The following is a 26,966-nucleotide window of genomic DNA, read 5'->3' as shown; positions in this document are numbered from 1 at the left end:
ATGAAAGGAGGAAATTACCAAAAGCTCCGAAGATTGGGATCACAGGGTGTCTGGCCGTATTATTAGTTAGTAGAATCCATATTGTAGTTAATGTATAAGCTGTGAGTCTGGAAACCAGTTTACTATCAGTTGGGTAGCACTTACAATAAAGAGCATCTTGGTCTTGGCTTTAGTGTCTAAAATGAGTGGAGTGTATAGAAAACAGCTTCTTGTTGAAAACATCTAGGTTTTAAAATCCTCCTTGTTGCTTGAAACTCAGAGTTAAAAGGTAAAAATTTGTGTACATAATTTAAAAATTTTGTCTCTGATCACATAAAGATTGTAGATAAATGCAGTGTATATATTGTGGTAGTAATAGTCCTGTTTGTTCTGCTATAAAGTGGAGGGGAGGCGCCTAATCCACAGGTGGAGAAAACAAGCAAGGCCTGTGTGGGTAAAGGTAAACAGTTAAACACATCTTTATGTCATAAACACAAGACTTCAGTTCTGGGCAGGAAGAATGAGGGGAAGGGGAAGGAACAAGTAGTAAAAGATGAAAAAGGTGCAGAAAAACACAGGTAATAGGTTTTTTTTTTTTAGAAAATTAGGCAAATAGGTTTCAGAGAACAACTACCTCTTATGGCTGCTTTGAGACATGTGTAATTTAACTGCTGAACAAGCAGCAACGTGGCAGGATGGTGATTCAGGAGAGTACTCAGCGTATTTTAGTGGTCTAAGATATGGGTATCTAATCAGAATTAGTCAGTTTCTTGACTGTGTGATGCCAGGACTGCGTCACTGTGAAACTCAATGTCGAATGTGACTTTTCCTGCCTTCTGAGCATTGGCTACCAGGGCCCCCAGCTGAACCTACTCTAAGACTTAGAAGGAGGTGGCAGAATTTGGCTGACTGCCATTGACCGCTGCACCCCAGGCTGTATATGCAGAGCAGAAAGGTTATAGTTGTCAGCATTGTGGCGTTTGGAGTGTTGAGAGAGGCTTTTCCCGTCACTGTCCCCTTCCCTGTCACCAGCCCCTACTGGTCTGTAGGTTGAGGGAGGTTGTGAGGCTGAGAGATGGGCACCTTGCTCTGTGTCCAGAGGCTTCCTGAAGGCGGGAGGCTGCTGCATTATCGGCCCACGCCAGCAGGATGAGAAGGGGCAGTGTGGTGTGCTTGGGAAGGACATAGGGCTGACTTCCTACCCAGTGCCAGTCTTGTTGCTTCGTGGTGGGTGTGGAAGGACACTAGTGGGCTCCATCAGCTTGGTGTCAAGGAGCATGGGGACCAGAGGAAGGAAGGACACCTAGTGCTGCCTGCAAGGTTCCCAGGCCAAGTTAGGCCAAAAGGAGATTGGGGAATGGACTGCTGGTGGGCCAAATACAGGGGTTCTCAGTGTCGGGGCTCTTGGGGAGATTGAGCACCACCCCAGGGAGGCCTGCGCACCATTTACACTGACTCATAACATTCGCCGAGGCCACCAATATACGTAACACATGGCCAGGTGGACCCACAGCTAGACCTGGACCATTTACATAAGACTGCTTCTCTCCCAGTCCTCGTGCCCAGAGAGCCCTAAAAGGAAGGGAAGAAAAAAAAGGCGAAAGAGCAGACCAAGTCCCCTCAATGTGTTCACGAGACTGAATTTGAACAGCTGCAAGGACAGGAGAGGCAGGATTCGGTGGAGCACAGCTGAAAAGCAGTGCCAGGGAGGACCGGCAGACAGAGCTGAGGTCTGCACTGTCTCTGGATGGAGATTGCTGAAGGGCTCCGTGAATGCCTTCTGCAGAGTCGCGGTGGGTGGGGCTTCATCCCAGCTAGTTGACCGGGTGAGGAGCCAGGCTAATATTGAAGGTCCTTGCATTGAAGAATTGAGAATTGACAGGACCTTTTTTTCCTACAAGGAATATAATTTGTTGTACCCTGAAGTGCTTTGGACCCAACTTGACTAAATATCTTTAGAAAATTTAGAAAGCCAATCTAGGGAAGGCAGTGTTTTGATTCATATGATGTTATCTCCTCAGACTGATGAATGTCCAGGACGTGTGGTTCATGAAGAAAGAAAAAGCAGTTGAACTGAAAGATTAACTTTTAAAATTCTGCTGTGAAATGTCTTAAATTTCAGGAAGAATCTTCTTTGGACAATTTAGTTTAATGTCAGAACTTGTCTTCTAATTAAGAGTATTTTAGTGAATTTGTATCCAACACAGCTTAATGATTTAAAATATCCTTTGGGGGGACTTCCCTGGCAGTCCAGTGGTTAAGACTCCGCACTCCCACTGCAGGGGGCATGGGTTCGATCCCTGGTCAGGGAACTAAGATCCCGCATCCCAACCTGCATGCCAAGCTGTGCAGCCAAGAAAAAAAACAACAGTCCTTTGGGTATTTTTCATCAAAGATTTTTTTTCCTGGTAGATGAGGAAGGGCTTAGCTACTGAGTTGACAGTTGGCAGTGCTTTCCCAGTTTTTAGTTGTTCCCCGTGACGCTGCGAGGCTGCCTCATCCCTCTTGTGGGAGAGGCACCTGGAGAGCCTCAGCTTGCCCTGAAGGAGGCCAGGACCTTTTCACCGCCCCACCCCTGCCCTGGGCACGGTGTGTAATGTGTAGAACGGTGGCTGTGGAGTGAGTGTGGCCCGCCATCGCCAGGAGGTGCCCAGCTCACCTTCGGTGGGCATTCGCTCTGTTAGCAGGCACCGTCCGGCAGGCCATCCTCTGATCGGTGGCATTGGTGTGGATGACAGCTGGTCGAGGTAAGGAGCACTGCTGACCTGGGGGCACACCAAAGGTGGTTGACCCGTGTCGTATTGGAACTTGTTGACTTTCTGATGAAAGAATTTACCGAAAGCTCTATTTATTTTATTTATTTATTTTTTTCAGCGACATGGAGTCAGGTTACTGACTTCAGATATTTCTTTATCTTACTCTGGAGCTTGTAAGTTTTCCAATGTTTAAAATGTTATACTGTTTTTCAAGCACATGGCTCTTTTAAAAATATTTATTTATTTGGTTGCACTGGGTGTTAGTTGTGGCAGGTGGGCTCTTTAGTTGCGGCACGTGGGCTTCTTAGTTGTGGCATGCAAACTCTTAGTTGTGGCATGCATGTGGGATTTAGTTCCCTGGCCAGGGATCGAACTCAGGCCCTCTGCATCGGGAGTGCGGAATCTTAACCACTAGAGAAGTCCCGAACCTGTGCATTTTAATACCAGGGATACAAAGATGAATACAACGCAGGTCCTGATCTTCAGTGTTTTCCAAAGAGTAGAACCTGTGTCGCTGGTGGTATGGGGGTGGCTTTAGATGGTACAGGACATTGTTACCTAGAACCAGCCCATCAGACGTGCAGTTTCATGGATATTATTGTTTAAGAAAAGATGAAAGTAGGTATTCTAGGATAAATAGGTGAAAAATATTTAAATTTTAAGTTCAGGTAATATTTCAGCATGAACAAATTGTAAAGGGTAGTTTGGGGAACGCTGACCCACAGAGACAGTGCATCTAATGAAATCCCAGAGGATGAATTGATTAGTTCTGACTGAGGGAAACACAAGGACTTAATGATTAAAAAGTAAGCTTTAGTTTGATTTTCAGCGGAGTCCAAATTAATCAGATTTCAATGAAAATCTGGGTTGTAATAAACACTGATTTTCAAAACAGTAGCATTACCTGAATAACTATTTTGTTTCACTGTGAAAAGATGCATTCTCTAGAATATTCATTGCAACATGAGAGTGAAATTGGAAATGACATGAACGTCTAACGGTAGGAAATAGGTTAAAATATTATACACTGATAGAGAGGAATAGTATGCAACCATTACAAATGGTAGTGTAGGTGTACATTGACATGGAAAGACATTCACGATATCTAGATAAGAAGAAAAAAATGTGAGATTGAAAAGCCACTAATGAAAAACCCTAAAGGATGTACTAACGTGTTAACAGTGGTTATCTTTTTAAGCTGCTGGGATTTCAACTAATTTTTTTTTAAACTCTTGGTATGCTCTAATTATGAGATGAACATAGGTACCTTTTTTTTTTTTTTTATTGGAGGCAGAAGCAGTCAAGGGTAGCTTAGGGTTAGGGTTAGGGTTAGGGTACGGCTTAGGGTACGGGTTCGGGTACGGCGTAGGGTATGGGTTAGGGTTAGGGTTAGTTTTAGGGTTAGGGCTCGGTTTAGGGTACGGGTTAGGATTAGGGTACGTGTTAGGGTTAGGGTAGGGGTTAGGATTAGGGTACGCGTTAGGGTTAGGGTATTTATTAAACCTATCCCACTCTCTAGATACCACTTAGCACGTAAAGGAATATTATTTGGCGTCCAGCCATGGAGAAGAGTTTAGACACTAGGATAAGATAAGGAACACACCCATTATAAAGAAATCACATTAGGATTCTCTTTTTAACCTGTTCCTTAAAACACTAGTGCTTAGGAAATCTATGGGAGGCAGAAGCAGTCAAGGGTAGCTTAGGGTTAGGGTTAGGGTTAGGGTTAGGGTATGGCTTAGGGTCCGGGTTCGGGTCCGGGTTCGGGTACGGCGTAGGGTATGGGTTAGGGTTAGGGTTAGTTTTAGGTTTAGGGCTCGGTTTATGGTACGGGTTAGGATTGGGGTACGTGTTAGGGTTAGTGTAGGGGTTAGGGTTAGGGTACACGTTAGGGTTAGCGTATTTATTAAACCTATCCCACTCTCTAGATACCACTTAGCACGTAAAGGAATATTTTTTTTTTTTTTTTAAATATTATTTATTTTTATTTTTTTTTTATTTATTATTTATGGCTGTGTTGGGTCTTCGTTTCTGTGCAAGGGCTTTCTCCAGTTGTGGCAAGCGGGGGCCACTCTTCATTGCGGTGCGCGGGCCTCTCACTATCGCAGCCTCTCCCGTTGCGGAGCACAGGCTCCAGACGCGCAGGCTCAGTATTTGTGGCTCACGGGCCTAGTTGCTCCGCAGCATGTGGGATCTTCCCAGACCAGGGCTCGAACCCGTGTCCCCTGCATTGGCAGGCAGACTCTCAACCACTGCGCCACCAGGGAAGCCCGGAATATTTTTTTTTTTTGCTCTTTTTTTTTTTTTTTTTTTTTTTTTTTTTTTTTTTTTTTTTTTTTCACACACACACACACACTGTATTTTATTTTTACAAGAGATAAATAGACTGACACCAAGCATTGTACATGGATGACCACAACAAAAGCAACAATGATTGCAATTACCAAACATGAAACACACTCATACTAGGTCATAATATTGACATTCAGTCCAGCAATCCTCCACTGTAACAGCTCCTTTACTTTGCAGTGAAAATTGATTTGTATATTCTTTGCCTCTGAGTCCTTGCGGGATTTTTTTTTTTAATTCAGACAGAAAGTCACAAAAATTATACTCATCCTCATCAGTTCACTCAGTCCCATGTAATTGATTTTTTTTTTATCTTGATCTTTTGTTAGCACTTTTATGAGTTCATCAGTTTTTCATTAGAGTTCTGAAAATGCTTATTCATTCAGTTCAGCAGTACAGTCAGTTACCAGAAACCTGTACTTGTCAGAGTCTTTTCCATGAATTTCTTGAAGATGAAAGCCTTTTATAGGAACATATTTGCAAAAGCATCAGAGTACACCCAGAACTGTCTGTAAATGACAAAAGACTTAAAAATGACCACTGTTAAAGATTTGATGAAAGTTCATAATAATGCAGTTGACAAGAAAATTAGTTATTTCTGAGATATACATTTTAAAGTAATAACTAGGATTATTACTTATAACATTATACCAGAACATATAAGATTTTTAGAAATTTCATGTAATGTCTGAAACATTTATATTAACATATTTCCATACATATTTCCATACAAATACAAATATAAGATTTTTAGAAATTTCATTTTTTAACAGAGAAAAGTTCAGTTTCCCGTTTCATCTGTGTACAGAACAGTATAGCTTTTCTGATCCTGTTGTGATTTCTTCTCTTACAGGTGTGGAGGCACGGTTGGTGCTATTTTCACTTGTCCACTAGAAGTCATTAAGACGAGGTTGCAGTCTTCAAGATTAGCTCTTCGGACAGTCTATTATCCTCAGGTTCATCTGGGGACCATCAGCGGAGCTGGGATGGTGAGACCAACGTCAGTGACGCCTGGACTCTTACAGGTTCTGAAGTAAGTTCAGTCCCGGTTCCAACTCCTGCCCCCAGCCCCCCCACCCCCACCCCCACCCCCACCCCCGCCCCCAGTGTCAATGCAGAATGTTCATCAGGCCCATCAGATGGAATGTTCTGTTTGTACAGGCTTTGTCCAAATTTAAGAATTAGGTTTCTGTACCAATACCTTTGAACTTTGACCTTGCTCTCTTGGCCTGAGGGCTCCCGGTGTGCACGTGATCATCGTCCAAGGACAGTTAAAGTAAACCTAACAAAGCAAACCCAACACCCGTGTTTAAACTGTTGCATCAAAGTGTTGCTCTTGCCCCAAATCTTCTGAGGGCCAGCGAGAAGCTCTGAGGTGGCAGAATGAAATTAAAATGTTTTAAATTACACAGGAGGAGGGTTGTGACTATTTTAAGAGGAAGTAATATGGAAATAAAATGTTGCAATTTTTTACTTTTTATTTGGAAATAATTTTACATTTATAGAAAAGTTGAAGTATATATTTAGTAAAATGGTCTTTAAAATTTTTGTTTCATACCTAGGCTGTCTGCCTAATTTATTATTTTTACTGCATTAAAATATCTCATTTGTTTACAAAGTAGCTAAATATTCTTAGGTCAAAGTTGGCTTATCAGTCTCTATGCGTAAGGCAAAATCAGTAATTCAGAAGAGCGCTTGGCAATGTCTGCGTTTTAGCTTGGGGCCTTGTGCTTTAAAAGAGATGTTCAGTAAATGATAGTTGAATTTGACTACACTGATATTCAGAACTCTAGCACTGATCATTGGGAGAGCATGGGTTCAAAAGAGACACAGCTGTGTATCAGTGTGCATGTTTAATTGGGAAGTGTTAGAAAAAGATGCAGTAAAATGGAAATGCTCTGTCTTAATAACCACAACACTTCGCACTTTGGGCAGAGTTCCGTCACGTTTTAGATAAGGTAGAATGGATTGGAAAGCACTTAACTTATTTTTAGGTACGTTTTGTTTGTAAAGCCGACTTCTGAGTCACTCAGGCACCCATGCCAAACACACGTACGAGGGTGCATCCAAGCTCGGGCAAAACTGGGCAGCAGGACCAGCTGCCGAGGGCAAGGTCCCAAGTGGGAGAATCAGAAACCCAACTAGGGGAAGAGGCGGCTGGTACCCAAGACTCGAGGAGAATCTCTTTTTTTTTTTTTTTTTTTTTTAATTGAACGCTGAGAAGGGTTGGGGAGGCACAAAAGGCAGAAAGTTAGGGGCAGGCACAGGGAAGGCGGAAGCACAGAGACAGGAGGCACGCTTTGCTCTCAGTAAGGAGAGAGACAAGCCCGTTTCCTCCAAAAACGTGGCTCTGAAGACACCCCATCTCAGTTCGCCTTTTTATAAGTGTAGTCACTAGCAGTGTCTCAAATGACACCTTTCTTCTGAGAAACTTAAAGTGCTTTGGACCTAGTGAAACAGGTAGTTTGCCAACTCTGCTAACATCCAAGGTGAACTTCCTCTTACATGCTTGCCAACAACGCATGACTAGTGGATTCATCTACTTACTGTAACTGCGAAACTCCTGGCCGGAAGTTGAGGGTGTCACCGGGGCCAAGCCCGTAAGGTAAATGGGACTGCTTCTCTAGTTCAAGTATTTCAGGATGCGTGTTCTGCGCCCCCAGTAACTCTGTCTCTCTATCGCCAGTAAATCTCTCTCCATGTATGTTTTTCCCCAATTAGGACAATTGTTTACTAAAACGTAAACCAAAGGGGAAGAAAAGCCTCTCCATCTTTTAAAACACATGAACAGTGCCCACACCGCACGCAAGACAACCCGTTTTCCTAAGTGGTCTGGCGAGAGACCTTGCCCCCTGCTCCATCCTCGGGAGCAGCGGAGAAACTTCTGCCCAGATGCCTCCAAGGCCCATGCCCCACCCCCCAGTAAAAGCCAAAGCTACCTCCGGGGACTGCTGGTCTCAGCACCCCTGTCACCCACCCCTCCCATTACCTCCCTGACTTCCTCTCCTCGTATTTCCCCTCCCAAACCCTTTTGGCTACACCAGCCTCCTGCTGTCCCTTTAAAAGACCGGGAACTCTGGAACATTCCACAGCAGGGCTTTTCTACTGGACATTATCTGTATGGCTGGCCCTCAGTTGTCACTTTTGCAGGAAGACCTTGCAGTGACCATGCTGTTGAAAACTGAGCCCTTCCATCATGCCCTGTGCCTCCGTCCTGCTTTATTTCTATCCACAGCACTCATCTCTATCCAACACACAGTGTAGTTTACTTATTTATATTGTTTCTTTTCTCTTCCTGCCCCCACCAGAACGGAAGTACGTCAGAGGCAGGGACTTCGGTTTGTTTTGACCACCGAGGTATCCCCAAGCACTGAGAATGCTGCCTGTCACACAGCAAGAATTCAGGACAAATAGAATGTGGCACATCAGTAAGACACTGAATATAAAGAGCTTGACACACACTGCTCCCCCCACCATGTAAATAATAAATATGAGCTGCTAGCATAATACATGCTTTTGTACTTTTGAAACATAAGAATTGTAACTGAGTTTCTTGGTAGCCAAGGCAAAAAGGGGCGCTCATACTACATAATTCTCCTCTGGAGAAAGCACACTTGCTCTTCGGGGCAGATGTATGTCATTTCCTATTAATAAGTTCTGAAAGTAGTCTGTTACCCAGTACTTACATCAGACAGTGTACCAGCATAAGAAGCATATCTTTTAGGATGCTTTAATGGAAGCTGACTACTTTTCACTTTACCACCACCCTCCTGGCTCATCTGGATCATTGGACTGCTTTCTGATTCTTCCATTAATCACCCCTAGGCTAGGGCAGTGATGATGGTCTTCAGAGCGGGCTCTTTATCCAGGAAATAGTAAACCGAGGACGGAGATCCAGGCCTTTTCTCTATGCCACAAAGCCCATCAAGGTTGTCCCTTCACAGTTTTAGAAGCCATTGGGTTTATCAGATGATTATTCATTTAAAACTAAGCTGCTTATTATTAGTCTTACTCTTCCAAGAAGTACTGCATTTATCTTTTTTTTTTTACTTGTTTTTATTTGTTTATTTATTTTATTTATTTTTATTTTTGGCTGCGTTGGGTCTTCATTGCCGCATGCGGGCTTTCTCCAGTTGTGGCGAGCGGGGGCTACTCTTTGTTGTGGTGCGCGGGCTTCTCTTGTTGTGGAGCATGGGCTCTAGGCACGTGGGCTTCAGTAGTTGTGGCACGCAGGCTCAGTAGTTGTAGCTCATGAGCTCAGTAGCTGTGGCTCACGGGTTCTAGAGTGCAGGCTCAGCAGTTGTGGTGCACGGGCTTAGTTGCTCTGTGGCATGTGGGATCTTCCCAGACCAGGGCTCAAACCCGTGTCCCCTGCATTGGCAGACGGATTCTTAACCACTGTGCCACCAGGGAAGCCCAAGAAGTACTGCATTTAAAGACTTAACAGACAACAGAATTTGAGTACAGGAAGTTTATTTTTCAAAGTACAGATCAGTGTTTGCTTGTGTCTCGTGTTAGGTTAACCTATTAGAGCAAAAATATTCTCCAGTGGAGCATCAATTACCTTTATATTTTGAATATAGTTACTTAAAAAGAAAAAAGGCAAGATGTTAAAACAATTAGGCTCTCACTATTAAATTTACCAAGGGGTAATTAATAATCCTTTTATTCAGGTATCTGCCTTAAAAAGTCTTATGACTTAATCTTTTTTTTTTTTTCCTAATCAGAACTCCTGTTCTTTAAACTACTTCAGGTACTTTATTTTTGTTTTTTGAAGTACCTCTTTAATCTGAAAAGTAGTATGCTAGTGAGGTCATTGCTCTTTTAAAAACTGATGGGTTCAGATGAGAGCTTTGTCCTGGGTTGGTCTGTGGTATGCATAGTATGATCTAAAATAGTGAAGAGAATGAAGCGCTCCAAACAGGACCCTAATTTCTTTCTGCATTTCTTTCCTAAATGAAAGTTTCTGTGACTGTGGGAAAATTAGTCTGGGTCCTAACAAGCTGAGGAGTACCATTTATAGTAGGAACTTGATTGTTCCAGAAAAGTTTTGTAAACATCCAGCTAGGTTAGCAGTTTGAATTATGTAACAGATTTGACTTTTTGCCCACTGTTAATATGCGTAACTATGGAGACAGCCTTTCTGCAGTTCTTAAAAGGCCTGAGTCACTTGAGGACATGCATTCCCTACTGCATTATAGATGAGCGGCTCCCAGCTCCCTGGAGCCAGAGATTCCCTTAATTGTGTGTAGGTGACCCCTGGGCCGGCTGCACGGTGGACATTCATGGGGACCAAAGATGGAGTCTGAACTTTAAAAAATGTTGAATGTATTGACCGTTTGAAATCTTTTACATGCTATACTATAAGGTGTAGGTCACTTCAGGGTGTTATTTGAGAGAAGTTTTGGATGAGAGAGCCTGGCTTTTTAAAAGCCCAATCCTGTTTTGAGAAAGAGTAACAGTAAAGTATTTAAAGTTGAAAACACTAAACTCTGATGCCTGTATTAAGGACCAGATGGCTTGGTTTTGGCCAGTGTGAAAATGCACTGGAACTCCGTGTCCTTCATTTGGAGTGTTAGGTTTACAGAAACCCACGAATTGTCTTTACCCCAACCCTTGCTTCGCGACTTTGTGGGCTACAAACATGAGTTCAGTATTTTTATAACCTATGACCTATAGCCTTTTTTTAAGAACTTTTTTTTTTAATAATTTCTAACTTACAGAAAAGTTACAGGAACAGTACAAATAACTTGCTTATACACTCTACCTCAGGTCACTTGTTTTTAATATTTTGCCACATTTGCTTATTTGTTTTTGCTCTATATACATACAGTTTTTTTTTTTTCTGAACCATTTGAAAATAGGTTACATGCGTTATGTCCCTTTACCCTTAATTCTTTAGCATTTATTTCCTACGAAAAGGATATTCTCTTAAAACCACAGTACAGTTTTCAAATTCAGGAAATTTAATATTGATGTACTGCTTTTTAACTAATCTACAGTCTATATTCCAGTTTTATCATTTATCTATTGTTAAGCGATTGATTTAGCACAAGGGTTAAATTTTGTTTTAAAACTCTGTTCCTACCAATATGACTTCTGTTTTCAAAAACTTTTTCAGTGAGGCTTTCTGGGTTTTTATTGTTTCTTTAACTGCTTTATTAAGATGTAATCCACATGCCATGCAATTTGCCCACTTAGAGCACACAGTTCTCCTGTTGTAGTATGTTCAGAGTTTTGTGCTCCCATCACAACAATTCTAGAACGTTTTCATCCCCACTACAAGAATCCCCTAACCTGTTTGCAGTCACTCCCCATCCCCAGGCCCCCAGCGCTAGACAACCAAGTACTAATCTTCCTTCTGTCTATATAGATTGTCTCCTGGATATTTCATCTAAATGAAATCGTACAGCATATGGCCTTTTGTGTCCAGCTCCTTTCACTTAGCCTACTTTTTTTTTTTTTTAAGATTTATTTATTATTTATTTTATTTATTTTTTGGCTGCGTCGGGTCTTAATTGCGGCACGCCGGATCTTCGTTGTGGTGCGCGGGCTTCTCTCTAGTTGTGGCGTGTGGGTTTTCTCCTCTCTAGTTGTGGCGCGCAGGTTCCAGAGCATGTGGGCTCTGTAGTTTGTGTCACACAGGCTCTCTAGCTGAGGCGCGCCAGCTCAGTAGTTGTGGTGCATGGGCTTAGTTGCCCTGGGACCTGAACAGATATTTGGACACTCACGTTCATAGTAGCCAAAAGGCAGAAGCAGCCCAAGTGTCCATCCATGGATAAATGAGTGAACAACATGTGGGGCATCCATATAATGGATTTATAATTTAGCCTTAAAAAGAAGGAAATTCTGACACATGCTATAACATAGATGAACCTTAATGACGCTGTGCTGAGTGAAAGAAGCCAGTCACAAAAGGACAAATACTGTAGGATTCTACTTGTGTGAGATCCCTAGAGCAATCAAATTCGTAGAGACAGAAAGTAGAAGGGTGGTTGCCAGGGCTGGGGTGGGGGGATGGAGTGTTAGTGTTACTGGGTATGGAATCTGTTTGAATTTTTGAATTTTATTTATTTTTTTAATACAGCAGGTTCTCATTAGTTATCCATTTTATACATATTAGTGTATACATGTCAATCCCAATCTCCCAATTCATCACACCCCCGCCACTTTCCTCCCTTGGTGTCCATACGTTTGTTCTCTACATCTGTGTCTCAATTTCTGCCCTGCAAACCGGTTCATCTGTACCATTTTTCTAGGTTCCACATATATGCGTTAATATACGATATTTGTTTTTCTCTTTCTGACTTACTTCACTCTGTGTGACAGTCTCTAGATCCATCCACGTCTATACAAATGACCCAGTGTCGTTCCTTTCTATGGCTGAGTAATATTCCATTGTATATATGTGCCACATCTTCTTTATCCATTCGTCTGTTGATGGACATTTAGGTTGCTTCCATGACCTGGCTATTGTAAATAGTGCTGCAGTGAACATTGGGGTGCAGGTGTCTTTTTCAATTATGGTTTTCTCTGGGTATATGCCCAGTAGTGGGATTGCTGGGTCATATGGTAATTCTATTTTTAGTTTTTAAAGGAACCTCCGTACTGTTCTCCATAGTGGCTGTATCAATTTACATTCCCACCAACAGTGCAAGAGGGTTCCCTTTTCTCTACACCCTCTCCAGCATTTGCTGTTTGTAGATTTTCTGATGATGCCCATTCTAACTGGTGTGAGGTGATACCTCACTGTAGTTTTGATTTGCATTTCTCTAATAATTAGTGATGTTGAGCAGCTTTTCATGTGCTTCTTGGCCATCTGTATGTCTTCTTTGGAGATATGTCTATTTAGGTCTTCTGCCCATTTTTGGATTGGGTTGTTTGTTTTTTTAATATTGAGCTGCATGAGCTGTTTATATATTTTGGAGATTAATCCTTTGTCCGTTGATTCGTTTGCAAATATTTTCTCCCATTCTGAGGGTTGTCCTTTCGTCTTGTTTGTAGTTTCCTTTGTTGTGCAAAACTTTTATGTTTCATTAGGTCCCACTTGTTTATTTTAGTTTTTATTTCCATTACTCTAGGAGGTGGATCAAAAAAGATCTTGCTGTGATTTATGTCAAAGAGTGTTCTTCCTGTTTTCCTCTAAGAGTTTTATAGTGTCTGGTCTTACATTTAGGTCTCTAATCCATTTTGAGTTTATTTTTGTGTATGGTGTTAGGGAGTGTTCTAATTTCATTCTTTCACATGTGGCTGTCCAGTTCTCCCAGCACCACTTACTGAAGAGACTGTCTTTTCAGCATATAGATGGGTCTTGTTTTTGTATCCATTCAGCAAGCCTGTGTCTTTTGGTTGGAGCATTTAATCCATTCACGTTTAAGGTAATTATCAATATGTATGTTCCTATTACCATTTTCTTAATTGTTTTGGGTTTGTTTTTGTAGGTCCTTTTCTTCTCTTGTGTTTCCCACTTAGAGAAGTTCCTTTAGCATTTGTTGTAGAGCTGGTTTGGTGGTGCTGAATTCTTTTAGCTTTTGCTTGTCTGTAAAGCTTTTGATTTCCTCATCGAATCTGAATGAGATCCTTGCCGGGTAGAGTAATCTTGGTTGTAGGTTCTTCCCTTTCATCACTGTAAATATGTCATGCCACTCCCTTCTGGCCTGTAGAGTTTCTGCTGAGAAATCAGCTGTTAACCTATGGGAGTTCCCTTGTATGTTATTTGTCGTTTTTCCCTGGCTGCTTTCAATAATTTTTCTTTGTCTTTAATTTTTGCCAATTTGATTACTATGTGTCTCAGTGTGTTTCTCCTTGGGTTTCTCCTGTACAGGACTCTGTACTTCCTGGACTTGGGTGGCTATTTCCTTTCCCATGTTAGGGAAGTTTTCCACTATAATCTCTTCAAGTATTTTCTCCGGCCCCTCTCTCTCTCTCTTCTCCTTCTGGGACCCCTATAATGCGAATGTTGTTGTGTTTAATGTCCCAGAGGTCTCTTAGGCTGTCTTCATTTCTTTTCATTCTTTTTTCTTTATCCTATTCCGCAGCAGCGAATTCCACCATTCTGTCTTCCAGGTCACTTATCCGTTCTTCTGCCTCAGTTATTCTGCTATTGATTCCTTCTAGTGTATTTTTCATTTCAGTTATTGTACTGTTCATCTCTGTTTGTTTGTTCTTTAATTCTTTTAGGTCTCTGTTAAACATTTCTTGCATCTTCTCGATCTTCGCCTCCATTCTTTTTCCAAGGTCCTGGATCATCTTCACTATCATTATTCTGAATTCTTTTTCTGGAAGGGTGCCTATCTCCACTTCATTTAGTTGTTTATCTGGGGTTTTATCTTGTTCCTTCATCTGGTACATAGCCCTCTGCCTTTTCATCTTGTCTATCTTTCTGTGAATGTGGTTTTTGTTCCACAGGCTGCAGGATTTTAGTTCTTGCTTCTGCTGTCTGCCCTCTAGTGGATGAGGCTATCTCTGGAATCTATTTGAGAAGATGAAAAAGTTCTGGAGATGGATGCTGGTGATGGTTGTACAACAGTGTGAATGTACTTTTTGCCACTGAACTATACACTTAAAAATGGAAAATGGTGAAAATTTATGTATATGTTACCACAGCTAAAAGTTTTTAAAGAAAAAGCAGGCAGAGTATTCTCTTTGAACTTGATATACTAAGCTTTGGCTTTAAAGAGCAATCATCCGTCCCATGAAAATTACTGGATTTTTCTATCCCTCATTTCCCTGTTTAGGGCTCTCCTATAATAGGTAAAGATCTAGAAGATAGGATTATTAGAAATAAGGAATAAATCCAAAAGAAATACCATCCGAGGAAATTTCTCAACCTGTTTCTCAGTGAATCTTGTCATAACAAGGACATCATTTCCTGTTTCAGACCCTTTGCTGCTCTCTGCCTTCCTAGGATGTCGGTGGGTAGTGCAAACCCTGAACACCTTGCTCCTGCCTGAACAAGGGAGATTTTGAAGCATGTTTTTTCACTGTAGTAATGAAAGCAGTATTCATCAGTTTTCTGATTTTGTATTGTAATATAATCAGATAAGACCCTGGGGTTTTGTAAACATTCTGTTCTTTATTCAGGGAGCTAATGTGAAGGCTGACCCCTTATCATTTTGCACAGGCCTTGCCTAAGGATTTTAAAGCTACATCTTTTCTCGTTATTCAGGTCGATCTTGGAGAAGGAGGGACCAAAGTCACTTTTTAGAGGCTTGGGTCCAAATTTGGTTGGAGTTGCACCATCAAGGTAAGCATTAACCTTTCGGCTAGCTCACTGCATACAGTATCTAATACACTGAGTCCTTTCTTACTCGAGGGGCAATGCCGCTAGATGTCTAGTTTCTTTTTCTGTGGAGGATTTGCCAGAGTGCATCTGACATATAGAAATGGTGATAACTGTTGGCATGTCTTTCAGTGTGTGCGTGAGAAAGAGATTCTTAGTTATTTTGTTCTTAAGTTGAGAATGATTCTGCTCCCGTCACGTGGTGTCCTCTCTGGGTGTTTGCTGCTCTCAGTATGGCGTGCGGTCAGCAGCATTGGCATCACCTAGGAGCTTGTTAACACTACGCGATCTCAGACCACACCCCAGACCTACATCAGAATTTGCATTCTGCCAAGACCCACAGGTGATTCATATGCACTTGGAAGCACTGATCTAAAGCAATTTTAAAGGCTTCCAAGCTTACTTTATTTAAAAAATTCTTATTTGTGTTACAAGGTTTAATTCTCTTTAAAGCTTATTTGAATATATCAAGCTGCATTGTCCCAGTGCAGTAGCCCCTGGTCATGTGGGGCTACTTAAATCAATTAAAATTAAAAATTCAGTTCCTTGGTCTCACCAGCCACATTTCAAGTTACTTAGCATTCATATGTAGCTAGTGGCTCCTGTGTTGGAGATCATAGGTATAGTACATTTCCATCTCTGCAGAAAGTTTTTTTCGACAGTGCTGATACAGAGGATAGGCGTGTGCGGATATGAAAGTGAACGTCTGCATGTGTGTGTGTGTGTGTGTGTGTGTGCGCGCGCGCATAGCAGCGTATCTCTGAAAAGTAGGTAAGAAACTGCTTCTAGAAATTGCCTCCTGGGAGGGGGAGCTCAGTGACAAGGGTCACTTACGTGAATCCACATAGTACTTGAATAGACTTTAAGCAAAATTAATCTTTATAACAAAAATGAGAATTTTGTTTTATACAAACTGAAGACTAAAAGCTTCTAGAATACTTGCATATCAGTGCCCCAGTTTATACACAGATTTCCTGAGGATGTTGTAAAAATGCAGAGGTCCAAGAGGGAGGGGATATAGGTATACATATAGCTGATTTACTTCATTGTACAGCAGAAACTAACACAACATTGTAAAGCAATTATACGCCAATAAAAAAAAATGCAGATTCTTACTAAATCCTTTTGTTCCTTTGGAATTCTGTAGCTTATGTGTATAATCTATTGAAGATATAGAAAGTACTAGTCTGTGAGGTTATATGAGGTATGCATTATTAAGAGAAGGCAAACATACTGCATATATGTAGTAAATTTTTAAAATGGAGTCAGATCTACTTGTGGACAGTGCTAATTTCTGTCAATCTGATATAGAGTCCTGGCCACCACACCCATTTAGAACAGTTGGGACCTAGAAAAAAACGAAAGACTGTTTTATAACACATTCATGATACGTAGTCAGGATCCTAAGTTGAAAAATACATTCTGTAATTGATCCACGGGCCAGCTGAAAAAAAGCATTTTCCCTGACATTGCTGGTGAAGAAGCAGGGAAAATCACAGCCAGGCTCTGCTCTCCAGCCCCAACAGGAGAGGAGACAGAAGTGGGGAAGCAGGCAGAGGCGGAGAAGAGAAGACCGGAGAGCCAAGGTGGGGGTCCCGCCACCCCCAGCAGTCCCTTTCTGGGGCTGGGAGCACGTCAGTGGAGGGCGCACGTGATGAAAACGCATGTGCCACCGTACGTGTTCCTACGTGATCCTGCGTCATCAGGAAAAACGTTCACAGTACATCTGACATACTCATTTTGGTGTAAGGCAGGACAAGTGTGGTATGTTTTAGAAATGTATTATAAATTTTAACAGTTATAGTATATGTTGGTGCTTAAAAGGATTGGCATTCATCCAGGATGAAGACTGTAAATGGACTTTGTATGTATATTACCAAAACCTCATTTTCCTCAGTTATTTTGGGCATGTCCATCATCATTGAGTACTTTCTGGAGGGACAATCAGGAGCTTCCGGAAGATGCCTGCAGCAGGTTTTGGTTTTAGCACAGATAAGGTCAAGCTTTCGGTTACATGTTAACTTCTTTCCCACATTGCTAAATTTGTCAGGGGTTGTGGAAGGACATACGTATTGTATAGCGTCGAACCAGCGTCTTGATAGCATTCTCTCTTTGTTCTAACAGGGCTGTGTACTTTGCATGCTACTCCAAAGCCAAAGAGCAGTTCAATGGCATTTTCGTGCCTAATAGCAATACTGTGCACATTTTCTCAGCTGGCTCTGCAGGTATGTTACCGTAGTGAGTGGAGATGAGTTGCTCACTTTCCTAAAGCATGTGTTGTACCAAACAGCTTTCTCCAGGAATTAGAAATTAGGTCTCTGCTTCGTTTGCATCTAAAATCATTTTCCTAAAGCTTTATGTTAGAAGTGATAAAACATGAGTGTTTGAGAGCGGTTTATAACTTGCTTCCGTTTTCTTTTACCCCTGAAGCTTTTTATTCTCCCTCAAAATTGACATGTTCTCATGCATGCTACTGGTTAGTGTGATGTATCTTTTAAAGGAATATTAATGTATTTTCATGCCTTTTTATTACATTATTTTCTAAAATTCGAGCTGCTTTTTCTGTGGCTCCCGACGGTGTCCAGCCTACCCTGAGTACAGTTGGCACTTCTGTCCTTAACAGTTGGATTGTATGATGAGGGCTCAGGGCTTGTAGCGGGATTCTTGGAGTAGGATCAGTGATAGATTAGGTAGCTTCTGTTCTTTTTTGAGGGAATCATTCCACCTACCATAGAAAATTCACAAAAGGATTTTTTCCCCAGGAAATACTTGGCAAAAACATGGACATGTAGATTTCTGAGAGAAGGCTATGTCTTTTTCGATGCAACTTTTATGTCTATTTAAATAGAAGGGTATTTTAGAGAATTAAATTGGCATTTTATGAAAACTTTCTACCCTCCAGGTTGTACATATCAGTTTTGTCCCTGTTACTCCAAATGAAAGTACTAGTAATCCATCTGAATAGTTACAGATAATAATTTCTGGACCCCAAATGGGAAATGACATTAGCAGAGCTGCTTCACAACAAGAAAGGTGTTTTACAGAATATGGAGCTCTGAGAGGAGTGCGTGGGGTTCAGAGGAGGTCAGGCTTCACTGCCGAGGCCGATAGGGCGTTAGCGATACGCGAAAAGCTGTGCCCCAGTTTTGTAACTTTTGCAAAATTAACTTAGAGGAACCTTGGTAGATAAAACAGACCTGGAGGGAGATTTTTTTTTTTTTTTAGTGAAGTCTTTAATTTGCTGTTTTAAGGAGCTAATGTTTCTGTCATTGTTTTTTGTTTTGTTTTTTTTCCTCCTTCCTGGTAACATTCAGCTTTTTGGGTTTTTTGTAATTCTAGTATAGCTGATTTACAAAGTTTTGTTACTTTCAGGTGTACAGCAGAGTGATTCACTTTCTTATGTATATACACACACACATATATATTCTTTTTCAGCTTCTTTTCCATTATGGTTCATTATAAGATATTGAATATAGTTCCCTGTGCTGTACAGTAGGTCCTTGTTGTTCATCTGTGGAGGGAGATTTTTAAACCATTATCTAGGGTCCTATTATCTAATCAATCTACTTAGACTGTGGATGAGGTATTCCAGAGGACTCACTGTGTGTCAGGTCAGTACTGCTTTTTTGGTTGGTCTGGAATGATTAACAATATTAAGATGGAGAAGACTTACTTTAAAAATGGTTACTATAGGCAGATCAGTCTTAAAACTTTGATTTCCTAAAATGGTCGGGTATTAAAATGTCAAAGTTTGGATTCAGGTAAATGGAGATTTAGTTTCTTCTATTTTAAGTTATATATCAGGTACCCTTTTGGATTAGATCAGCAACTTTTTAAAACAAATTATTTCTGAACCTGAACCTTTCCATTGAGTTTTAGAATAGTTACCAATGGAATCACATTGACAGGAATGTCAACAGCACCACCTAGCGGCTGAATGGACTAGACAGGGCTCTAGAAAATTGAGAGATATATGTTAGGTCCTACATACCAGTAGATGTTACATTTTAGGGGACTATAGCTTCCATCTGTAGTATGGAAATATAACTGCTTCCTACCGTCCGTTTTTATTATTAAGCCATTGAAAGCCTGATTTCAAAGTTTATCACATGGAATAGACAACTTTAATAAGCATTGACTCTGTTCACTGATAACATTTTCTATTCTTTTTTTCTTCCAGCTTTTGTCACAAATTCCTTAATGAATCCTATATGGATGGTTAAAACCCGGATGCAGCTAGAACGGAAGTAAGTTGTTAATTGTTCCTTCCTTAATATCAGAATTCTTAGGGCTTTTTTTCTTCCACCAGTTCCAGCTGTGGAGTGAGATGTGTAGCGCGTCCTTAGCCATCCCCATCCTTGTTTTGCCTGAATATAAGCATATGTAGAAACTCCTATTGTCTTGAGGGTGATACTGCCAAGCCTTGTGGGGAGACAAAGGCCAACAGAAATAACACACAAGGGGGTGTCGGAAGTTCGCTCAGTTGTGGCCCCTGATCTACAGGGTGGTCGGTGGGTCTCTGCTCCTGGATGACCCCACCGCCCCCAAGTTAGAGTGCTGCGGGCTCTCCTCCAGGTGGCCTCTCTTTCAAGTGGGAAGATGCCAGGAAGGGCAGAATAGCAAATGCCCCTAGTCTCAGAAGGGGCATTCTAATCTCCAAGGCCCGCAGATATCTGAGATTCCTGTGCTGAAACTAGCCAGGGATTCTTGAGATTTTTCATGCTGTGGGTTCTCTTGGCAGTCTCTGGTGAAGCCTACAGGTGCTTTTTAGAACAATATTTTTAAAAGCAGTGAAAACCGATTATTGAAATACAATTATCAGTGGGTTTTTTTTTTTAATTGCAATATAGTAATATAATTCTTTAACACATTAAATAAGATCAAAGAGCATCCTGGTAACTACTGTAATTTCAAGTTAGTGAAGATGGTAAACGATGCCTTGTGATAGGATTCTAAGAACCCTTCTGTTACTAGGTTGCCTAGAAGTGTTGTGTGGGGCGCTGGAAACTTCCAGCTAGTCCAGTCTAACCTTAAGCTACCCAGTAAAGAAAGCACGGGAGAGAGCGAGCAAGAGCGCCCCCTGGAAGTGGAGGTGGGGTCAGCCTTAGCTTGTTTTTCTCTTGAATGACCCCCATAGCCTCTGAATTGGTGTTTGATTCTGTGTTCCCCCTAGTCCGTTCTGTCTGAAAGAACCTTCTAAAATGCATCCGGTCTAATCATTCTGAATAGATTGCTTGCTCAGAATCCTTCGATGAATGTCAGTTACTCTCAGGGTCAAATCCTCACTCCTCGGCTTAACGTTCAAGGTCCTTTGCGATTTTCTAAAAATGTCCTGTGCTCTCGTGCTTCCGTCTCCCTGAATCTGCCGTCCCCTCGCCAGGAATCCCATTTCCCCTTCTTGTCCTGCAAGCTCCAGACCAGCGTCCTCTCCTGGAAACCTCTGGCAATCACTCCCAATTCCAGGTGTGCACACAGTGTCCTAACGTCACTTCTGTTTAGCAGCGGATAAATGCACGAGTCAGCTGAGAGCCTTCCTTTATATGCATTCTTTTAAATCTGGCTGGTAATGACCCGTGCTTAGGACATTTGAAAGCTGTGTTTGTGTGGGCTGTGTTAACATAGCCCTCAACAATGAGTATTTGTTGCATGCTTCCTGTGCAACTAGTCACAGCAGAAACAGCAGGGAATAAGACATGGGCCCTGCCTTCCAGAAGCTCACAGCTTCAGAAAATAAATAAAGAGAATTCTAGGCTGGTGGGATAAGAGGCCTGAGGTGCTCCAAGACCCTGGAGGGTCCCTAATGCAGTCTGGGCAGGACGTGCAGCCAGGGAGGGACTCTTGTGGCATCCACCCTCCCATCTACAGAATAGCCGATGGGCAGCGGCAGGTGCGAAGGTGCCTCAGTCAGGGAATCTGCTGTGCAGAAAATCTGGAGGCAAGAAAGCGTTGTTCATTCCGAGCAGCAGAAAGAAGGGGTGTGTCCTGCATGCAGATGTGCTGGAGAAGGAGGGAGGTGCAGGGAGATAAGATGGGAGAAGCCAAAAGAGAGGGCCACATCCTTAAAAGCCCTGGGGAGGAATGGGCGTTTGGACTCGGCTTTATTTTGAGGCAGCAGAGAGCCGTTAGAGCAGTGGTTCAGGGGGCCTGTCTGTCCTCCATCAGAGGATATTTGGCAATGTCTGGAGATGTCTTTATCTCTCACGACTTAGGTGGCATCTAGTGGGTGGAGGCCAGGGCTGCTGCTAGATATCTTACAACGCATAGGACCGCCCCCAGCGGAGAATGATCTGGCCCCAAATATCGATGGTGCCGAGGTTGAGAAGCCCTGCATGAGAGGATGTTAAGCAGGGGAGTGACGTGCTTGGCGTTTGTGTTACAAAGGTCACTCCAGGTAGGGAGTGGGGCTGGGGCGACCCAGAACCCTGGTCTGCTGCCCCACGGGAGGGTCTCCCACGTGCGTCGGGTGAACGCTATCCAGTCCTGGGACTCTGTTTGCATCCCGGCGGTTTATGAAAACTCCCTGTCGTGGGGTAGGAGCATCCAAGCCCAAGGCTTTTTAGTTACTGTGTAGTCCATTCTGTGCTTATAATTTCACAAATGTAGAAATAATGGAATCAAAATACACCATTTGGAGACTAGAACGGTAAGAAAGAATACTCACACTCACCACCCTGTCGGAACGTTGGGGAGTTTTCCTTCAGTATTTTCTTAAAGCATATTTGTACAGTAATCGCAATTATCCTTTACGTGTAATTTTGTCCGGCTCTCCACTTTAAGCACTTCCCCGTATCTGACTGCCTTCACAACTGTTTTAATCTAGTATATGTACCACGGTTTACGTATCTATCCCCAGGTGTAGACATTGGGATTGTTTTGATTCTGTTGCAGTCGTATTTTCCTCTGTGATGCACACCTTCCATATAGCTCTTTCCAAAAGTAGATCGAAGACCCTGAGCACGAGTCTGTGACTCAGTACAGGTGCACGTCCCACCCTGTGGGCCTGTCGGGTGTCCGGGCTGATGGGCCTGGCTTCACAGCAGGCCGGGCTCAGCCAACCACAGACCAGGGAAGACTGTGGCGCCCACCATGCGATTTCTCTTTAGCTAATCTTTGTGACTCGGTGCAGCAGGCGGGCTCCTTAGCGTGTTGTCGTAACGGCCTCTCGTTGGTCTCCTTTGTGCAGAGTGAGAGGCTCCAAGCAGATGAACACGCTCCAGTGTGCTCGCTATGTTTACCAGACGGAAGGCATTCGTGGTTTCTACAGGGGACTAACTGCCTCGTACGCTGGAATTTCAGAAACCATCATCTGTTTTGCTATTTATGAAAGTTTAAAGAAGTATCTGAAAGAAGCTCCCTTGGCCTCTTCTACAAATGGGACTGAGAAAAATTCCACAAATTTTTTTGGACTTATGGCAGCTGCTGCTCTTTCCAAGGGGTGTGCTTCCTGTGTCGCTTACCCCCATGGTAGGTTTTGCTTTTCCTTCCGGAGCAGGAAAATAGCCATCAGTTTGTGTCAGTATATCCAGACCTCCGTAGCTCAGGTGGACGTGCAAGCCCCTGCAGGTGACAGGGGAGCTGAGCCCAGCTCAGCTGGCTGCAGCTCACGTGTGCAGCTCACGCGGGCAGTGGGAACTCCGCTTTACTTGGCTCCAGCAGATTGTGGCCAAAACTTGGCTGTGTGGAATGTGGGCCCTGGGTTGTGGAACTTCTGATGTTTCCAAAGAAGCCAAAAATCTGGATTTTATTTAAAATTCCTCAATTTAAAAAAATTATGTAGGAGCCAAGCTTTAAAAAAAATTTCAGCTTCCATTTTGAATGGAGTGCTGAGGAAAACTACTTTGGGTAAGTGTACTTTTTAAGGAATTAATAATAGACCTAATGTTCTACTGAACTACTTTAAAAAGAAAAAAAAAAACAGCTTATTTTATTGTGCCATGAAAAACAGGTTTTGTTTTCAAACACCCGCTGCACTGTCAGCTGTGACAAATGCACACGGTCAACTTCTCACAGGTCATTGAGTCCCCGTCATGTGCTGGGGCACCGAGCAGCCCCACGGGCTTGCAGAGAGGGAGTTGGATGCTTCCCGGGTCATGTGCCCTGAAGTCCGCTCGACAGGCAGTCACAAGTGCCATGCTGTGCGTGCCAGGGTGAGGCAGGGCCAGGTGGGCAAGGGTCTGAAAAAGGAGCAGGCTGGACGGAGTGGAGAAGGATCCTGGTGGGGGGAGAAAGTTGGGGAGTACATGGGAAGAAAGTTTTGTTGGAGATGTCACCATACGTAATACAAATACACCTCCAGGGAAATGACAGTGTTTACTTCATTGAGAGTAGAAAACCATAAACTATCTTAAAATTGAGTCCCATTCAAACTAAGCTTATTTTTTAAACCCTTAGAAGTTATTTGGTACTTTTGTATGTATACATCAGTCTTGGGACAACTGACCAATTCCCAGAGTTAGAAAATGTTCTGAAAAGAACTTTTCATTGTCTCTCTGTGACTACCCCAACCAAATAGAGCCGAGATGGCAAAGAGCCATAGCTGTACATTAACGTTTATAAAGCTGTGTGCTTCGCGTTCTCTGCACATATTGCTTGGAAGTACAGTTCATCTGTAGCCTGAAATGTGTGTTTCTCTCTGCAGAAGTCATAAGGACACGGCTCCGGGAGGAGGGCACCAAGTACAAGTCTTTTGTCCAGACTGCTCGGCTGGTCTTCCGGGAAGAAGGCTACCTGGCCTTTTATAGAGGACTCTTTGCCCAGCTCATCCGGCAGATACCAAATACTGCCATTGTGTTGTCTACCTATGAGTTAATTGTGTACCTGTTAGAAGACCATGCTCAGTAACAGGCCCGAAAATTGTGCTCTAGAAGAATAAAACTGAGAAACTCTAGAGAATTTTTTTTTTTTCCATTGATGTGTAGAATGTTTGAGACTGAAACAGGAAAGGCCGTAGAATATCTGGCTTGTATCACCTGTTGGACATTTCCTTTTGGATTCATGCTTTCTGGAAGGTTTAAATTCATTAACGTTAACAGTTAATTATAACTTTTGGTTGGTTTTTTTGTTTTGTTTTGTTTTAACTTAAGAGAATTCAGGATTAAGCAGCCAGTAAATTAAATCATGGTATTTAAGTATAAATTTGTTTTGTGTCCTCTTTTATGTCCGCCATAGGGTAAACCGTAGCTAAGGACTTCAGTGAAGCATAAGCCTAGAAACGCAGAGAAAAACTGTCAAGTCAAGGTACAGTTGTTTTCTCATCTGACTGTAAGATCCTGCACTGTGGGACAGGTAGGAAGTGCCACATCTTGATGGCACAGGGCAGACCAGGACAGACTTCCCAGCTAGTCTCCAGACCTTCCACAGATTGATCATTTAAGCTTTCCGGCTGCTGAGTTTAAAAAAATAAGTACAGCTTCCTGACACTAAATATTTTAAACTATAAACCTTTTCCAGAAGTTATCCTCTATCCCCAGTTTGAACCAAAGGCAAGAGTTTTAAAGAATGGTTTACCAACTAACTTGCCCCTGGATGTACGTCCCCCAGTTCAGCCTAGTCAAGCCCAGGTCCATTGTGAGAGTGTCGGAGGGCAGCCTCCTGAGTCAGCTGTGAGTGTGGAACGTGGCACGTCTGCAGCCCTGTTCTCGGGGCTCCACCACTGGAGAAGAGGGGCGGGGAGCACCGTTGACTGCCCACCCCTAGGGGAGTGCTCTTTTATTCTGACAGGAGGCATTGGTGGTGTTTAAATACTCTAGAATTTAAGGTTAAAAAAAAAAAATCCTAGAAACGAGAAATCACCAGCGTTGTAAACCCCCCCTCATTTGTAAAGGAAATTTAATAAAGGACAGAAAGATAATAAGACAGAAGGCAGGTAAGATAGATGGTCTTCCCATGAACTCTTTCACTGGAATTTGCGTATACTGTACATTAAGGTTATTTTTCAATCTGAATATCTAGAAAGATACTTGATTCTAATCACTGATGCACTGTAACTTCAGATTCAGTGGCAGATACTCTGGTAGGGATGAGAAGAGGATATTTTCAAATTGAAATGCAATTGAGTTTAATTCTCTTCACCTTTGGTCATAAAGGAGGTGGGTTGGTGTTTCTGAGCCCTCTAGCATAATTTGCTACAACTGTCAACACTAAATGGAAGTCAAAATACATGACTTTAGTCAAACTTCAGTGATTCTACAGTGCGTGACAGCAAAGATATTTCTATTCCAGAAGCTCATTTTAACTGTTTAATAGTGGCACTTAGCAACACCTTCCTATTTTAATGTTCATACGAAAGCCTGAATTTTTCCTCAAGATTTTATCTAATATGAAGGTCAAAAGTTAGGTTGCTTAATATTCACTAGTTGGGTATGAGAATTATTTGGAAATAATTTTCACTTATACATTCTTGAGGTAATAAGTTTGACGTTAAGCTGGTATAATTTAGTTCTCTGCTTCTGCACCAGGGCATTGAAATGAAAGAAACGTTGAGTACCAGAAGTAGGAAGAGAACAAGCAGGGAGAAAGTGATGCTTCCTCTAGAAAGGGGCTTATTGGATTTTAAAGTGGCATATATCACTGAGCTGTTAATGGAAAAATCCCATGATTGATTTCTCCCTTTTCCACAAGCTTAGTCACTGACATTTCACCATTTTTCAGTAGTCGTATGTATAAGGCTTTTAAAACCCTCGTTGCTTACCCGTGTGTGCCATGCACTGTGCAAGGTGTTACTTTCTCATTTAAATTAATTCTGACAAACTTGGGAGGCACATTTTACCATCATGCACATTTTACAAATGAGAGGCTCTGAGGCTTGCCTGGCTCGCCGGAGGTAAGTAGTAAACTGAGCAATCGTGGGTTTGTGCTGCTTGCTGAGTAGATGAATGTAAGGTGGAAGGGGCATCCGAGCCTACGCGATGATCCGACTCTGAAGCTAAGGTCCAGCAAACCATTCCATTCAATTCACTTAAGGATTACGATTCCACCCCAGTCAAGGTGAGCTTCTAGTCACGCCCAGGACAGAACTGTTGGGTGCATTCTTTGTCCACATAGATCACAGAGCCCTTCCTTTGAGTGGGACGTTCTACAGACACTTAATCTTCCTTGGAAAGAGAATGGTGCTTAAATACAACGCCTCACATTCTGAAGGGAAGCTTCACTGCTATTCATTCATTTGTGGTGAAAGCAGAAGTGAAGCACAGGAAAGCCTCTGCTCTGACACCTACTTCCAAGAAAGTGGAGCGTGCAGGCAGACTCTCATCACTGCCCAGGCTTCGTGCCCTGCTCCGTTGTCTGCAGTTCCTGGTGAAGGCACAGGGCTAGGATGTGGGACAGATTAACCAGCAACAGGAAACAGGTAACATTTGCTGCTACATCACCCGTCACTGTCCAGGACGGTAAGGATTCTAGTGTTGACCTCAAAAAACACGAATAGTTGTGGAACACTGAAATAGATATTGCAGAATTAAATACAAATATTCCTAACTTGCGCTTTTTTTTTTTAAGTTATAAAAGTAATTTAGCACAAACCAATAATACTAAAACACTGTCATGAAGTGAATCTTCACCCCCCGAGGTAGCTGTTTGCAGTTCAGTATTAATCATCGTCT

The 26,966-nt window shown here is 42.4% G+C and overlaps 1 protein-coding gene across 1 annotated transcript in view; it reads left to right on the top strand.

Annotated features, from left to right (window-relative positions):
- SLC25A33 (solute carrier family 25 member 33) overlaps positions 1 to 24,501 on the top strand; it is a 29,462-nt gene extending 4,961 nt beyond the window's left edge. The window contains exons 2-7 of the mRNA XM_082397999.1: positions 5,938 to 6,117; positions 15,253 to 15,330; positions 17,491 to 17,591; positions 19,547 to 19,613; positions 22,550 to 22,830; positions 24,005 to 24,501. Coding sequence (XP_082254125.1) covers positions 5,938 to 6,117; positions 15,253 to 15,330; positions 17,491 to 17,591; positions 19,547 to 19,613; positions 22,550 to 22,830; positions 24,005 to 24,207 — 910 coding nt within the window. The 3' untranslated portion in view covers positions 24,208 to 24,501. The remainder of the gene's footprint in view (positions 1 to 5,937; positions 6,118 to 15,252; positions 15,331 to 17,490; positions 17,592 to 19,546; positions 19,614 to 22,549; positions 22,831 to 24,004) is intronic.
- The last annotated feature ends 2,465 nt before the right edge of the window (positions 24,502 to 26,966 follow it).

This window comes from Balaenoptera borealis, assembly GCF_965194805.1.
Source record: "Balaenoptera borealis genome assembly, chromosome: 1".
NCBI classification, from domain to species: Eukaryota; Metazoa; Chordata; class Mammalia; order Artiodactyla; family Balaenopteridae; genus Balaenoptera; species Balaenoptera borealis.
This window is presented reverse-complemented; position numbering and strand designations above follow the sequence as displayed.